At 42.3% G+C, this 17,404-nt stretch overlaps 1 protein-coding gene and 1 non-coding gene across 3 annotated transcripts in view; both read left to right on the forward strand.

Annotated features, from left to right (window-relative positions):
• Tex14 (testis expressed 14, intercellular bridge forming factor) overlaps window positions 1–17,404 on the forward strand; it is a 127,094-nt gene that overhangs the window by 42,843 nt on the left and 66,847 nt on the right. For both annotated transcript variants that reach the window (XM_037200667.1, XM_028878244.2), the window contains 2 exons: window positions 11,728–11,842; window positions 16,264–16,429. In XM_037200667.1, coding sequence (XP_037056562.1) covers window positions 11,728–11,842; window positions 16,264–16,429 — 281 coding nt within the window. The remainder of the gene's footprint in view (window positions 1–11,727; window positions 11,843–16,263; window positions 16,430–17,404) is intronic.
• LOC114699293 lies at window positions 7,569–7,784 on the forward strand. Its single transcript, XR_003735499.1, has one exon. It is a non-coding gene; the product is annotated as a small nucleolar RNA U3 (small nucleolar RNA).

Below are 17,404 nucleotides of genomic sequence, written 5' to 3' on the forward strand. Positions count from 1 at the left end.
TTGTTTTATTAATAAATAAAGCTTGGGAGTCAAATATTAGGGAATAAACCTGATTGATCTATGGAACAACAGAGAAATGACCACCTGACTCTCTTCTCCACCTCCCCAATCAAAAAGATCACACATCTTTAAGCCCCACCTTATTATCTCTGTGTCCCTCTGAGTCCACCAGAAAAATCTATGGTCTATGATCTCTGAGTAACAACAAAAACAAAACTGAAACATTTCCCTCTTTTTGTCTAAATAAAAAGGAAAGGTTTCATCTCTAACATAGTAAAACTATATACAATAAGAACAATTATCATCAGGAAAGGCGCAAAGCTACACAGAGAAACCCTGTCTCGAAAAACCAAAAAAAAAAAACCAAAAAACCAATTATCAAGCATTGTCTAAATAAAAAGGAAAGGTATTAGCTGGGCGGTGGTGGCGCATGCCTTTAATCCCAGCACTCGGGAGGCAGAGCCAGGTGGATCTCTGTAAGTTCGAGGCCAGCCTGGGCTACCAAGTGAGTTCCAGGAAAGGCACAAAGCTACACAGAGAAACCCTGTCTCAAAAAAAAAAAAAAAAACCAAAAAAAAAAAAAAAAGGTATTAACTTTAGCAAAATGAAACTATATATAAGAACAATTATCAAGTAAGAATTACATTCATAATATCCAGTCCACTTGCATTTGGCAAATTCAGAGAAAACAATCCATTATCTATCCTCTCTTGGTGAGTCTAAAATTTTGTACCTAATTTACTTTCTATTATAACTAAAGAAAACTGTAACTATAACTATCTAATTTTCAACCCCATCAGTGACCCAAGGGATGTATTACCTGAGTAAACAGGAAGTGAAGAGCAAACAACTTCCAAAACTATAGAAACAACAGAGACCTCTGGCTATCTGGACAGTCACCCAAGGTTCCTCTGCAATGTTGGGGCATCCATCTTTTGGCCTACAGGCCTAGAATATCTGACAGACTTTTTTTATGAAGCAGGAAGGTTTGAAGGACTGTCCTACCTTGTCTTGGCAAAGTTCAGCAGTTGCCTTCTTTTGTGTCCCATTTGTCCAGTTTGGACAGCGCACTGTCAGCAGTTGAGGCAAAGGCAGTTTCTTGCCCAGATGGCTAGCTTTGCCACATTGACAACAAACTCTATATGGAGGTTCTTCGATGTCCATCACCCTTTTTTGAAGTAATTTGGTGGTGCCAAGAGCAGCAGATGTGTCTCATTATCATGAAAAGCCTTATGTCATTAAAACATTTAAAATGCCATATTCTGTAGGTCTCTAAAGTGTTTGAAGACTATCTAGCTATTTAAAATATCTGTTTGACTTTGAAAACTTAACTAACATGACTCTAAGTTTGATTGTTATAGATGATTAACTACTAACTTGTCTTTTATTATCCTAAATAGCTTTCATAGACTAAAACTTTACATTTTTAAATGAGCTGCATAGGTACAATACCTCAAACAAGAATAGAAACATATATACAGTAATAAACTTATTACTGTATAAGTAATAATACAAATATTATTTGTAACAAAAATAACCTTAGATTTGTATCTGTTGCACCCAGAGTCCCCCAAAGACCATCAAGAGACCAAATACGATGCAAAAGCAAAGAGTCTTTTTATTGTTGCGAGTTAACGTGGGCCTCTCCATCCATTTGACGCAGCAGCAGAGCAGGAGAGATCCCCAGTAGCAGTGGGGCAGGGTTTTTATAGGAGGTCTTGGGGTCTACAGACCACATAGGAACAGACTCGGGATTGGTTTATGCAAGCGGCAATCATGTTAGTAACTTTTAATTGGCTAGGGTTGGTTGGGGGTTATAGTTATCATTTTGGGGCAGGCCTAGACAAGTCCCAGGCCTTGTCCTTGAGCTGCTGTGGAGGCTGGCTGGCCTAGCATGTACTGACTGTGGGGGTTGGCTCAGTGGTCCAGGCTTGGTTGGTCCTATCTCCCTGTCCCTGCTGGCAGGGGCATCAGTGATTGTATTTTGTTCATAGACCTCCCAGAAACTGCTTGCTCAGTCTCAGGAAACTGAAATTGAGGCCTGATCTCTGAGAGAAGACTGAGCAGCCTGTTAGGGCATCTGCTTGGCCCTTTCAGTTATCAATATACAAAAATATCTTAAACAAGAATAGAAACATATATAGTATAACAAAAATAACCTTAAATTTGTATCAGTATACTAAAATCCACACCAATTAAACTATTTGAGACTAGTAGTTGCTTTTTAGTTTGAAAGTAGATTCAATAATCTACCCTTTACTCCTACCATTCCTACATCCTCCCTTTTTCTTTTCAGAATGAGATCCCTGAATCTAACCTCCTTTGCTTAGTTTTTTCCCTGACCATGACCAATAACAACTTGCAATCAACCCCCCTAAATGATAACAAACATCCACTGAATGACCAAAAACCACCCACCCCACCTCTTAGGAATGTGGATGTTGTATTCTTAAAATTACTTTCTGTTGTCTGTGGGTGATGGCATCCTTAGGGGACCCTGAAAAACATTTAGATAAAGATCAAGTCCCAGGAGAGGTAGCTATTATCCAGTCTTAGTGTGATGGGAAAGTGCAAGGTTTATCTGAAGTTCTGGCTGGAGTATCTTAGCTAACCACCTTGAAATTGTCCTGAGTAGTTTGTAGTCCAAAGCTGATCTTTGGGTGATGTTTGTCAGCTTAGTGGTGTTACCACAATTCAGATGGAATAAATCATTGTGGGGCCCCATCATCCTTTTGGAGGTTTCAAAGGTTGCTGTTGGGAATGGTCATGGTACTGCATAAAACTTAAACATTTTAAATGTCATATACAGAAGATCTCAGAGAGGTTAAAGGACCATAATCTATTAAATACATCCCGGGTACATGAGGTTAATTCCTAATTACCTGCTTCAGATTCAATTCCAAAATCATATACAGGAAGCTAGATGAAGCCTATTTCTAGAATTAGTTAGTACTCTATATGACCATTAATATCATGACAGAAAGTTTAAATATATGTATATGTAAATATATATGTAAATCTTTTTTGAGATACTTAATACCTTAAGAAAAGTTTTAGAGAGTGAAAATAAAGGGATTATGAGACTAGTGACACTAGAATAGTCCCTTAATTTTGGTTTTCTTCTGTCCCATACCAGGTGGCTCTTCTGACATGAGACAGAGACTTTGGATTTTCCTTTAGCAAGCATGCTTGGGTTTAGAGAAGGAAAGAGCCACACTCCAACTCCAAAGCCAGCTTTAATTTTTAATTGAGTTGGGACTACAGAATGACCATTTTCCTTATTTGACAGCAGAAACAAAAATTTGGGAAGATTTATGAAATTTTTTTCATGTTGAAATATGCTATACCATTAAGCCAGTTTATTTTTTTCCCTGGGACATTTTCTCTAGATGATTTGTCCTTTTACTTCATATGCCTTATTTGTCCAGTGATCTTCAGAGTCTTTAATTGGATGCTTTTATTCTCCTGGAAAGACAAAAATAAAATCCTGCCTCAACCCTAACTTTGGGGAGTTTTCCTTTTGGCAAGTTATGTCTGATCAAATGAAAGACAGTTGTTAGTCTTATAAGTTAGTTTGGATTGAATGACCAAGCTGTTTGATGAACTATCTATCACCTTTCCTAATCAAGAGGTCTCTCCTGTTCAAATCCAGTCTTTATCAATCTTGATGGTAGCCATAGCTTTTCTTCTGTGGAAACAAAAGCAAAACCTCTTCCGCAATGTAACACATATCCTGGTTTCCATTATGAGGTCAACATATCTTTGAACTATACAGGCTGATTTAATTCAGCAGTTTTTTTTTTCCATTACCCAATGTCTCTCCACAGCTGTCATTCCTTTCTCATTAGCATTAAGATGTTAAAGTTAATAGAGCAATGTGTAATCTGTTTCTGGGGATCTTTATTACTCCTTTCTGTTTCTTTTCTTCTTCTTCTTTTTTTTTTTTTTCAGAGCTGAGAACTGAATCCAGGGCCTTGCACTTGCTAGGAAGCGCTCTACCACTGAGCTAAATCCCCAACCCAACCCATGAACTTCCATTTTTTGTTTGTTTGTTTGTTTTGTTTTTTGAGACAGGATTTCTCTGTGTAGCCTTGGCTGTCCTGGAACTCAGTCTGTAGACCTGGCTGTCCTGGAACTCACGGAGATCCACCTACCTCTGCTTCTCAAGTGCTGGTATTAAAGGCATGCACCACCACCACCCAGCTCCTTTCTTTTTATTTGGCATATTTTTAAAGTGTGATTAGATCTTTCTGTAACTGTCTGTCCTGTAGGATTGTGTGGTATACCTGTAGTGTGCTTTATATTGTAATGTGCAAAAAAACTGTTTCATTTTACTAGAGACATATGCTGGAACATTATCAGTCTTAATTTGTACAGATATACTCATGATGGCCATGACTTCTAATAAATGTGTAATTATAGAGTCAGTTTTTTCAAAACTCAAAGCAGTTGCCCATTGAAATCCTGAATAGGGGGCTGGAGAGATGGCTCAGCGTACAGCCCCTGGTCACCAGGTAGTCTAAGATGGTGGCCCTTCCCTAAGATGGAGTCTGCAGAGTCAAGTCTAGGCCTTCATATTGCCTTCCCAGTCCCTGCGGCTAGACAGTGTGGGAGGGCACCAGGCTGCCTGAATGACAGCTGGGGGTGAGCGGCTGACTCCGGCGGCTGCAGAGTTGGCAGGCAGCTGTGGCTGCACATTTGGGGCTGGAGTGTGCATCTATTGCAGGGAGATCTCTATGGGAAAGGCCCTGGTGGGACAAGCTGGAGACCCTCTGGCAGTTGGGAAGGGGCGGTTTTAAAAGCCACCACATTATCTTCCCACACATTGGACACCAGATATTGTGGCTTCTTTTATTGTTTTATTAATAAATAATGCTTGGGAGTCAAATATTAGGGAATAAACCTGATTGATTCATGGAGGAATGGAGAATGATCACCTGACCCTCTTCTCCACCTCCCCCAATCAAAAAGACCATGCGCAGGGCGGTGGTGGCGCACGCCTTTAATCCCAGCACTCAAGAGGCAGAGCCAGGCGGATCTCTGTGAGTTCAAGGCCAGCCTGATCTACAAAGCGAGTTCCAGGAAAGGCGCAAAGCTACACACAGAAACCCTGTCTTGAAAAACCAAAAAACAAACAAACAAACAAAAAAGACCATGCATCCTTTAAGACCCTCCTTATTATCTCTGTGTTCTTCTATGTTCCTCTGAGTCCACCAGAAAACTCAATGGTCCACTCTATTGCCCATCTCGGAGTGACAACACAAATAAATCTCCCAAAACCCAGTCACTCATTCGCTCGGCCACAGTTACAGTGACCTATTTCTATCTTACTAATGTCTGAAAATGAAATTCTGGCTGGGTATAATCCTAGCACTCAGGAGGCAGATTTGAGTACAGCTAAGGCTACATAGCAAGACTATATCTCAATCAATCAGTTTAGTTTGAAAAAGGAAAACGAAAGTCAAATTCTTAGGCTAGTTATTTTGAGTAACTGCTATGATTTACCAGTCGCCACATTCAGTTAGATTCTTACTTACAGAGGCAAAGCCTGTGCTTTCCTTAGCTTTCAGGGACCAGGTTCCTTTTACAATCAGAGATTCTAAATACAATCTTATTTTATTTTTATTTATTTATTTGTTTGTTTATTTTTGAGACAAGATTTCTGTGTGTAACAGTCTTGGCTGTTCTGGAATTCACTCTATAGACCAAGCTGGTCTTGAACTCCAAGTGCTGGAATTAAAGGCCACCATTGCGGGCATATTTTAAATTTTTTAACCTTTATTTTTAAATTATGTGTATGAGTGTTTTGTTAGCATGTATGTCTATGCACTACATACATGGAGTGCCCATGTTGGCCAGAAGAGGGTGTCGGATCCCCTGAACCTAGAGTTAGAGATGGTTGTAAGCCACCATGTAGGTGCTGAGAATAGAATCTGGATCCTCTGGAAGAGGAGCTGGTGCTCTTAACTGCTCAGTCATCTCTCCAAACCCTGGTTTTCAGTTTAAATTTAATACATTTATTATTTTATTTGTGTATGCCTCTGTATCTGAGTATGCATATGCTACAGTATGTATATGTAGGTCAGAGTATATGTAGGCTTGTGTAGGAGTCAGTTCTCTTCCTCCTCCGTGCTACTCCTGGGCATCCAGCTCCAGTTGGCAGGGGTGGCGGCAGACACATTTACTTGCTGAACATCTCAGTTATGCTCTGTTTGGTTTGGTATAGGGTCTCCATAAGTACCCCAGACTGAAGTCTTTTTTTTTTTTTTTTTCTTTTTACACAGGATTTCTTTGTATATTCTTCGCTGGCCTGGAACTCCCTCTGTAGTAGACCAGGCTGGCCTCCCAAGTGATAGGATTAAACATGAGCACCACTATGACCCAGCAGGAGCATGTTCTCATGGCACATAATTTTCATGTAATTTTTACACACCATACTCCCCAGTAGCTTCCATGTTTGTTTATATATTTTTGCATTGTTTACTGGGCATACACGTGGAGATCAAAGGACAGTTTGCAGGAGTTAGTTCTTCCCTTTTACCATGCGGTTTCTGGGGATTAAACTTTGGTTGTCAGGCTTCTCAGCAGGTGCCTCTTTCCACCGAGCTTTCTCACCAGGCCCAGATTCCATGTTTAGTCATCTGCAATCTCCTGAAATCTATTCTCTCATTCATTATTCTTCTCTCTTTCTCCTCCACCCCTACCTCGTGTGTGTGTGTGTGTGTGTGTGTGTGTGTGTGTGTGTGTGTGTATGTATTCCTGCATATGTGTGTGTATGGAAGTCAGAGGTCAGCTTTGGGTGTTGTTCTTCAGGACAACTGTTCACTTTGCTTCTTTTTTGAGACAGGATTTCTTTTGTTGTTGTTGTTTTTGGTTTTTCAAGACAGGGTTTCTCTGTGTAGCCCTGGCTGTCCTGGATCTCGCTCTGTAGACCAGACTGGCCTCGAACTCAGAAATCCGCCTGCCTCTGCCTCCCGATCACTGAGATTAAGGCGTGCGCCACCACCGCCACCGCAGTGGGCAATCTTTCAATTGCCATTTTCCCTACGTACTTTTTCGTTTTTTTCCTCACGAAAGGCCTCTGGCTTGAGCCGGGAGTCCAACCTGCGTGCCCCGCCGACACGGTGCGGCCGGCTCCGCGGCGCCTCTCCTGGGGCAGGTGGGGGCTGAAGGCCGTCGGCTCGGGAAGGCCAGCGCCGCAGGGCGGAAGCCGGCGCGGCGGCGGGCGGCAGGGCCGTGTGTGGCCGTCAGCGACTCGCGACCCGACGCAGGCGGAAGTGGGGCGGGGCGGCAGACCCGTCAGCCGATTGGCTGTTTAGCGGTCGTATGCTAATTAGGTGGCAGTGGGTTTGTGGGTTTTTGGTTTTTGTGTTTGTTTTCCCCTTGACTTGGAAAAGTGTAGCAGCTCAGATGCCCCGTGGACCGGGTAGCGGAGGCGTTCATCGGGGAACACGGCAGCGCCTGTGCCAAAGCCGTGTGCGGTAGGCGCGCCAGCGGTCCGCCGACCTCACCGTCAGTTAGATGTGAGCGCGCCGGGTAGAGTGTGTGGAGCGCGGAGGAGCGAGGTTAAGACTATACTTTCAGGGATCATTTCTATAGTTCGTTACTAGAGAAGTTTCTCTGACTGTGTAGAGCACCCGAGACCACGAGGACGAGACGTAGTGTTCCCTCCTGAGCGTGAAGCCGGCTCTAGGTGCTGCTTCTGTGCAGCCGCCTCTTGCCATTGATGATCGTTCTTCTCTCCCTTTGGGAGGGTGAGAGGGAGGGGACGCAGTCTGAGTGGACCTCGGCCTTATGAGCAAGGTTACTAAAATCAGAAATGTGCCTAGCTGTTCCCAGAGACTGTTTCATGTTACTATGTCCTGGCTAGTCCTCCTATTTTTCTGTTTGACTTTTTTGTCTTTACTGACATCAACTCCTTTCTTCTATCACTAAATAGGTTTAGTGTGAGTTATTTTGTAGGCCTTTAGGAGTTTTAGGTCGTTTTCCAAGTATAGTATTTTCTAGTTTCTATCTAATGCCCAGTTTGTATAGGCTTGTGTTTCTGTAGCACGCTGAAAGCAGAAGACACTGGGGAATCTTGAGGAAGCCACAGGTGGCTGATTAAGCATAAAGTTTGAAGGTGGACTTGGAGAGCCATCCTGGACTAATTGTTCCCGGTTCCGGTCTCAGTACACACTTACTCAAGTGTGTCAGTAGGTCGATAAATCTTCAAAATGAAACAACTCCATACACCTGTAATCCCGGTGCTGGGGCAAAAGCAAGTGAGTTGAGGTCAAGGCTAGCCTTGGTGCACCTAGTGAGTGCAGTTCCACCGGAGCTGCAAAGTGAAATAGAAAAAAAATGATCCCCCCCCAAAAAAAAGATCAAAAGATTATTGTGAGTGTTTATCTTTGGGATCCGACTTTCTTGCCACAGCGTGCGCATGGCAGTCAGAGGCCAGCTGGCAGGCGTTGGTTCTGTCCTGTCATGTGGGTAAGGGTGATGGAATTCAGCTGGTCAGGTTTGGTCGCTGATGCCATCTTACAGTCAGAAGGTTTTTTTTCATTTTTCATATTTTTTACACTTTAATGGGGGGTGGAATTTCCTGAGGGAAATACAGTAATTCATCAAGCTTTGGAATTAGAAGTTGAAGAAACACTGTCAGAGTGGTCAGATGCATAGTGACACACTTCCTATTCCAACAAGGCCACACCTCCCTTTGTACCACTCCCTTTGGGGGCCATTTTCTTTCAAACCACCACATTCTACTCACTGGACCCCAAAGGCTTGTAGATATATCATAATGCAAAATTGCATTCAGTCTAAATTCAAAAGTCCCATAGTCTATAGAGTCTCAACAATGTTTTAAAGTTCAAAGTCTCTTCTGAGATCTATTCAATCTTTTAACTATAATCTCTGTAAAATCAAAATCAAAAAGTAGATCACATACTTCCAACATATGATGTCACAGGATATGACATAACATAGGGAAGGGAGCATAGTGAGGAAATACAGGACCAAAGCAAAACCAAAAACAAGCTGGGCAAGCTCCAAACTCTGCTTCTCCATGAATGAGGTCAAAACACTCTTCAGATCTCCAACTGTGTTCAGCTTTGTTGACTGAACCACACTTCTTTCTTTTGGGCTGTTTTCACTTCCTGTTAGCAGCTTTCCTCAGTTGGTATCCCACAGCTCTGGCATCTCCAACATCTTGGGGTCTCCAAGGCAATCCATGCTTCAACTTTACAGCTTCATGAATGGCCTCTACTATTCCTTCATGCAGGGGCATCCCTGACACATGTCTGGCTTCAGTGGATTTCTTTAGGCACAGAGGCAAAGTCCATAGCTCCTTTCTTCTATCCTTAACTCTAAAGTCAGAACCATATGGCTGAAGCTGTCAAGTTCTGCTGCTTACTATGGCTGCAACGTGGACCCCTCCTTCAATTACATCTTCACCAGCTTTCAGTCCTTCTCTGACTAAGACTGGCTATTCTTGCACTGGCTCCGTATGACAGGCTGACTTCAAACTTACATACAGATCACCAGCCTCTGCTTCCCCAGTGCTGGGATTAAAGGCATGCATCACCACATCTGGCTTTAAGCTTTTCTTTAGTTCCTTTTTACAAGTTGGAAAATTAACTGGGTGGCATCTTGCCCTGAGTTCACTGTAACACGAATCTTACAAGGTCTTATAAATAAAAACAAACTCGGAGCCAGGTATTGGGGTGAATCTTGAAAGAGAGACTGAACAAGCCACAGCTAACCTCACCTCGCCAACTTCTCATCCAATCCTGTTTCTCAAACTGAAAGCCTCTGAGTCCTCATCCAGAATGGATCTCAGCTGAGCTGCTGCTAAAAGTCTAAAAGCTTAAAAGGCCAATTTTTTTTTCTTTTATGTGAATGAGTGTTTACCTACCTGTATGTATGTGAACCACTAGGTGCCTAGTGCTGGGGCATACCAAAAGAGGGTGTTAGGATTCCCTGGGACTGGAAACTAGATTGTTGTGAGCTGGCGTGTGGCGCTAGGGATGGAACTTGGGTCTTCTGCAAGAGCAGTGTGGATCCTTAATTCCGGAATCATCTGCCCAGCCCCAAAGCAATGAAAGGTTTGGTATTGTTTATTTAAAGGCAGGGTCTTGCTATGAAGCCCTTAGCTAGCCTGGAACTCAATATGTAGACCTGGCTATTCTAGAACTTGTAGAGATCCTCCTGCCTCTGAAAAGTTCCCCTTTCTTCCAGTTTATGGTGTACTGTAGCTCCTAATTGATAAGTCTTTGCACCCTGAGGGCCTCTCCACCAACACAGCAATCCAAATTAAACCGAATTAGACCGAATTGGAAAAGCCCAGGTTTAATAGGTAAAGCTTTCCCGGATGATTCCCTAGCCCCTCAGAGAGGAGTCCGGGATGAGAGACCGGGAAGAGAGACTGGAAAACCACGTGTCTATTTTCTGGGATGCAGCTTGTATCCCTATAGGAGTGGTCTTGAGCCTCTCTGGGGAAGGAGCTGTGTTTGGCTGGCTTTGAAGGGGCAGATTTACGAAAAGAGATAGGGGAGGGGAGTTGAGGTGGATCTTCCACTAGAACATTCCAGACTCTTTGGGTATAGGGATGCCAGGGTGCCAGGGTTGAGGTGGAGCTCCTACCCAAACACTAATGTCAATTACTTTGTAGGTTGAGGCAGGATAATCTTAAATTCCAGGCCAGCCTGGACACAGATGTCTTTGGGTCGATGCCCTGCAGCTGCAGTTAAAAAGGGCTGTGAGTCACCCTAAGGGTTCTGGGAACCAAACCCCAGCCCTCTGGAAAAGCACCCAGTGCTCTTAACCACTGAGCCTTTCTCAAGCCCCAGTTGGGCTTTTATTTTAAATAAGCAAGTTAAATTAATAACAGGAAAATTAAAGATTTCTCCCTATGCAGTGTGCTGACACAGGCCTGTAATTCCAGCACTTGGGGGGGGGTGGATGTACCAGGCCTTTTCTTTTTTGGGCCACCAACCAGCTCCCAAATAAAGACATGGAGTCTTATTATTAGTTTTGAATATTCTGTCTAGCTTAGGCACGTTTTTAACTAGCTCTTTTAAAATAACCTGTTTCTCTTTATCTTTCTTACTTTCTTGTTATCTGTGTCTGCCTGGCTAATGACTGCCTGGGTGTTTCCTCCGTTCTTTCCTCCTCTTTCTCTCTTTTTTTCCTTCCTTCTTGAGTCTAGATTTCTTCTCCTATTTATTCTCTCTGCCCAGTAACCCCACCTATCCCTCTCTTGCCCGGCTATTGGCTTCAGCTCTTTATTAGACCAATCAGGTGCCTTACGCAGGCAACGTGAAACAAATGTAACACATCTTTACATCATTAAACAAATCAGCAGAAACAAATGTAACACATCGTTGCCTAAGTGAAAATAATATTCTACAACAGGTCAAAGCAGGTGGATTGGGAGGTTAAGGTTGGTCTGGGCTCCACAAGGCCCTGTTTCAAAAGTCAGAAAACCCGGGGCTGCATAGATGCCTCATTGGTTAAGAGTTGAGAGTTTGGTTCCTAGCTCACAACCTCTTGTAACTCCAGCTTTTGGGAATGGGATGTCCTCTTCGGGCTTTCTCATGCACCCACCCACACATAGATACATTAAATAATTTTTCCAAAAATAAAAAAAACACAAGAAACAAAATTTTCCTTCAATGTAAGTTTCAGCAGTCCCATTGCAGGATGATTCTTGATATTTATATTGATTCTGTATTTGCTTTACAGGAATTTGTGTTGATGCAGTTAACAGCCTGGGCCAGTCAGCGCTATTTGTTGCAGCATTATTGGGCCATATGAAATTAGTTGATGTTCTGGTGGATTATGGGTCAGATCCAAACCAGTAAGTATAATAATACTAATTTCTAGAAAACAAAGATTATGCATTAAACATCATTTTTCTTGAGTTAGAGTCTTACTCTGCTTCCCATGCTGTGTGAAACACACTATTTAGCCCAGGCTGTCCATGATCTTCCCCTCAGCCTTCAGAGTGCTGGAATTACAGATGCCAACCACTGTACAAGCTCTAGGAGTGTGCTAGCTTTAAAAAAATACTTTTTTACATTTTGTTTCAGAGTGTGGAAGTGTATGTGTGTGTAGGTTAGAGGACACCTTGAGAGAGTCAGTTCTCTTAGCGTGTTGGACCTGGAAGTGTGGTGTCAAACTCAGGTGGTCAGGTTCGTAGCAAGCGCTTTTACCTACTCGGCCATCTCTCTGTCTACAGACGGGGTCTGATATAGCTGAGGCTGGCCTTGAATCCCTAATCTTCCTGCATCTACTTCCTAAGTTTGTTAATTATAGGCATTTGTTACCATTCTCTTGTTTTTCCAAAAAATTACATGCAATTTCTTAACTTTATCAGGTTTCATTAAATTGTAATTAAATTTTAATTAAATATTTTATGAAAATGCTTCACACATTACAATATTGTTGTCATTTTTACGGTTTCTTTCTTTTTTATTTTTATTTTTATTTTTTATTTTTCTTTTTGAGGCAGGGTTTCACTGTCCTGGAATGTGCCATGTCACAGAGACCTGCCAGCCTCTGCCTCCCAGTGCTGGGATTAAAGATATGTGCTTCCACATCCAGTTCATTGTCAGGGTCATTAAAGCTTTGTAAGATGGCACTACTGTTGCCAGCTTTTTAAAAACTTCTGCAGAAATACGATTCTTTTTTCCCCTTTTCTTTCTTTTGTTTGTTTGAGCCAGGGTTTCTCTGTGTAACCACAGAGACCAGCCTGGCCTTGAACTCAGAGATCCACCTGCTTCCTTAGTGCCGGGATTAAAGGTGGGTGCCACTACTGCCCAGCTGTTTGTTTTTTGAGGCAGGGTCTCACTATGTATTCTGTGCTTTCCTGGAGCTTGCCATGTGTAGACCAAGCTAGCCTTGAACTCACAGAAATCTGTTCTGCTGCTGGAGTTCTGGGATTAAAAGCATGTCATACCATGCCTGACTGCATTTCTTTTTCTTTTTTCTTTTTGGTTTTTCCAGACATGGTTTCTCTGTGTAACAGTCCTAGTTGTCCTAGAACTTACTTTATAGACCAGGATGGTCTTGAACTCACTGAGATCTGCCTACCTCTGCCTCCCGAGTGCTGGGGCTAAAGATGTGCGCCACTGCTGCCACCACCACCTGGCCTGACTGCATTTCTTTATTTCTAGCCCCTATTTGGCAAAAATATTAAAAAAATAAGAACCTTTGTTAATTTTTATCAATAAAATAGTTATATATCTATCTTGTATTTTTGGTTGTGAGCCTAGCCTTTAATGGCTGAGCCATCTCTCCAGCCCCTATCTTGAAATGTTTAAACCGCCGGGCGGTGGTGGCGCACGCCTTTAATCCCAGCACTCGGGAGGCAGAGGCAGGCGGATCTCTGTGAGTTCGAGGCCAGCCTGGGCTACCAAGTGAGTCTCAGGAAAGGCGCAAAGCTACACAGAGAAACCCTGTCTCGAAAAACCAAAAAAAAAAAAAAAAAAGAAAAGAAAAAAGAAAAAAAAGAAATGTTTAAACCAATAAAGTTGATTTTCTAAGCAATTATACTTCACCCTATAAAATAATTATGGGAGAATAACGAGTCATTACTAATTACTATCACTGTTGGTTTATTTCTATTCTCTGGGTTATAATTTATGTTATATACTCCATTTGCTCAAACAGTTCAAAATACCCACAAACATGTACTTGATATCAATTTTTCAGAAAGGGTGACTTTTGCCTGACTTTTATAGTTGTGAATTAAAAGAATCTCAGTTTAATATTTGGTACAAATTTTAATATGGAAGACCAGTAATGTAATGACTTGGTAGCATATGAATGTCTCTTTAGGAAATACTTGTTTCTTTCTAGGTATTAACACGTGCTCACCTGAGCTATAATTCTTGACAGGGAATAAAAAAAGGCAGGTACTTTTACAATTCTCATTGATCTGAACCACAACATGGGTGTGTGCATTCGTGTGATTCGAACTGATTTTTAAAGGAATCTCAGTATATGGACAATCATAAATCTTTTCTCATCTTACTTAAATAAGCCCTGTGTTATACACTCGAAAACTTCTCATGTTAAATGTTTTGTATTGTTTCATAGGAGAAAACTTGGAATCTTGTAAAAAGATAAAATGACATTCAGTGTACCAATTCTATATCCAGGGGTAGGAACACAATGGACATTTCTTGTCTTTCCTTCTAGAATTTTCCTAGTCTCACATGCATTTTTCCATCTCCATTATATTGTGTAAAAAGGGCTCAACTGATAATTGCAGATACTAGCTTTGTTGGGATCCCCTGCAGTACTTAGGTAAAAGTCCAACTTTTTCCAGGCTCCTGCATTTAACTCTGTTTGGTCCAGATTTAGAGCTTAGTTCTTTAAAGATCAAATCACTTAAATGTCTTCAAGATAGAATTTCACTATGTAAATAGTAGATGAGGTGTATGGTAGATGAGTGGTTGCTCTCTTGTGTGCACATATTTGCTTGTATACACATAATTAAAAATAAAATGAAAGCTGGGTATTGTGGTGCACGCCTTTAATCCCGGCACTCGGGAGGCAAAGGCAGGTGGATCTTTGTGAGTTCGAGGCCAGCCTGGTCTACAGAGTGAGATCCAGGAAAGGCGCAAAACTACACAGAGAAACCCTGTCTCGAAAAACCAAAAAAAAAAAAAAAAAAAAAAAAAAAAAGAAAGAAAAGAAAATCAAGGCTAGTCTGGTCTACATAGTAAGTTCCAGGACAGCCAGGGCAACATAGAGAAACCTTGTGTCAAAAAAGAGGAGAAGGAAGAAAGAGGAGGAAGAAAAGGAAAAGAAAAAAGGAAATCTTTTAAAGATGTGTTTATAAATCCATAGAGATGTAAAATGACTTGAATGTTTTTATGGTTCCTTGTAGCGTCTAGGTAAATGTCTACCACTGTGCCCCACTTCCAAAAATGACAAAGAACTTGAAAGGGCAGCAGCTGTTAAACTCTCTCTCCAACCTGTGTGTCCATATGTGCATGCGTGCGTGCGTGCGTGCGTGCGTGCGTGCGTGCGTGCGTGCGGAATTGAACCCAAGTTCTCTGCAAGATCAGTGTGCTCTCTTGACCACTGAGCCATCTCTTCAGCCTCGTATGACGTATTCTTACTCAGACGTGTATATACATAGAAAATATCTAGAATACAGAGCTTGTAATTAATTGCCTCTGAGCAAGAAAACAAGCTGGAAGGGTTTTTTGTTGTTGTTGTTGTCGTTAAATTTTCTTAACATTTTTCTTCCTCTTCATCACTTTCTCTTATTTCCTTTTCTCATTGCTGTTTCTTTTTCAATTAAAGGGATTGAGCGCTCCCAAGTGATTCTGATGTGTATCCTGTTAAGAAACCATGGGTAGGGCTGGAGAGATGGCTCAGAGGTTAAGAGCACTGGTTGTTCTTCCAGAGGACTCGGGTTCAATTCCCAGCAACCACATGGTGGCTCACAACCATCTGTAATGAGATCTGGTGCCCTCTTCTGACATGCAGGTGTATATGCAGACAGAACACTGTATACATAATAAATAAATAAATCTTTAAAAAAAAAAAAAAAAACCATGGCTAAACTGGGCAGTGGTGGCACACACCTTTAATCCCAGCACTTGTGAGGCAGAGGCAGGCAGATCTCTGTGAATTTGGGACCAGCCTGGTCTATAGAGCGAGTTCCAGAACAGCCAGGGCTACACAAAGAAACCCTGTCTCAAAAACCTAAACCAAAAAAGAAACCTTGGCTATATATGTTACACCCTCATCTTGTTGGGACACAATAAAGGCCAACTCTCATTCCTCAATTAGTTTCCTAGCATTGGTGGAATTTTTGAGGAACAAATCCTTGGCTGTATTGGTGATGCCAAACTTTTGTTGGATTCTCCTGCTGAGTTTGGTGTGGATAGAAGAGCACTTGTCACATGAGAGGAGTGGTCTCTGTGTTTAACGAGCCTGACCCCAAAGTACTGACATCATGAAGAAAAATGTTCCAGGGAAACCTTGGGGGCGGTAAGGAAAGAACACAGGTTTAAATCCCTACCTGGGTAGGCCCTTTTGACTCTGTTTAGAGGGTTGAGATCAAGACTGAATAAAAAAGATTAAAAAGGAATATGTGTAAAGCTCTTGCTACCACAGATTAGTGTTCTCACAAGCAATATTGTAATCTTCATCCCTAAAATGTACTGTTAATGACTGGAAGACCTTGTAATACTGAGCCCTTCCGTGGAAGGAAGGAAGGTTAACATGGACACTCACTGTATTTCTTTCTGTTTCTAGCCGATGCTTTGATGGGAGCACGCCTGTCCATGCAGCAGCTTTTTCAGGCAACCAGTGGATCCTCAGTAAACTGCTGAATGCAGGGGGTGACCTGCGACTCCATGATGAGAAGGGTCGAAACCCACAGGCCTGGGCTTTGGCAGCAGGGAAGGATCGTAGCACTCAGGTAAGAGTGGGGCCTCCTTATCCAACCATGCCTGGTGGAAGAATATGGACTAATAGTCAGGATCCCTGGGAGAGAACAAACATACAGTGGTCTTAGCATTAACATTGGACAGAGAGACCTGAGTTGAAACAAGTTAAGTGCTTGTGGAGGCCAGAGATAAGTATGAGGTGTCTTTGCTCAGTCACTCAACAGCTTAATTTTTTATCTTTTCAGTTTTTTATTTGAGTTGGTATTTTTTGCCTGCACTTATATCTGTGTGAGGGTGTCAGGTCCCCTGGAACTTGAGTTATAGACAGTTGTGAGCTGCCATGTGGGTGCTGGGAATTAGACTCTGGGTCCTCTGGGAAGAATATCCAGTGCTCTTAACCTCTGAGACATTTCTCCAGCCCCATCTTTTTAGTTTTTTAAAGTATGTCTTTCCCTTTAGTATTACTGTGTATTGTGTATTTATGATGTGCATGTGCCTTGGTGTGAGTATGGAGGTCGGAGGACAACTTTCACATGCTGGTTCTGCCATGTGGGTGCTGGAAATCAAACTCAGGTCCTCTGGATGAGTGAACAGCAAGTGCTTTTAACCACTGAGCCATTTCTTCAGCCCCTCCGTCTTTATTTTTTGAGACAGGATCTTTCATTGAACCAGGCTGGTAGGCCTGACCAGTGAGCTTCTACGATCTACCTGTCTCCTTCCCCTGATGCCCTCTACCCCCAGTGCTGGAGTCACAGGCATGTGCCACCTTGCCCAACTTCTCATGTAGGTTCTGGGGCTCTGAACTCAGGTCCTCATCCTTACATGGTAGGTACTTCACCAGCTAAGCCACCTCCTTAATCCTGTGATACGTTTTAATGAGAACTAAATAACATGACAAATGTAACACAGAACAGCATGCAGAGTGCCAGCACTTCCTTGTGCCCTGGCGTAGCTTCCTCACCCACTGAAGGACAGAATTGGAGGAAATGGCTGACAGGTTCTATCCA

The sequence above is a fragment of the Peromyscus leucopus genome, chromosome 8b, assembly GCF_004664715.2.
Source record: "Peromyscus leucopus breed LL Stock chromosome 8b, UCI_PerLeu_2.1, whole genome shotgun sequence".
Taxonomy (NCBI): domain Eukaryota; kingdom Metazoa; phylum Chordata; class Mammalia; order Rodentia; family Cricetidae; genus Peromyscus; species Peromyscus leucopus.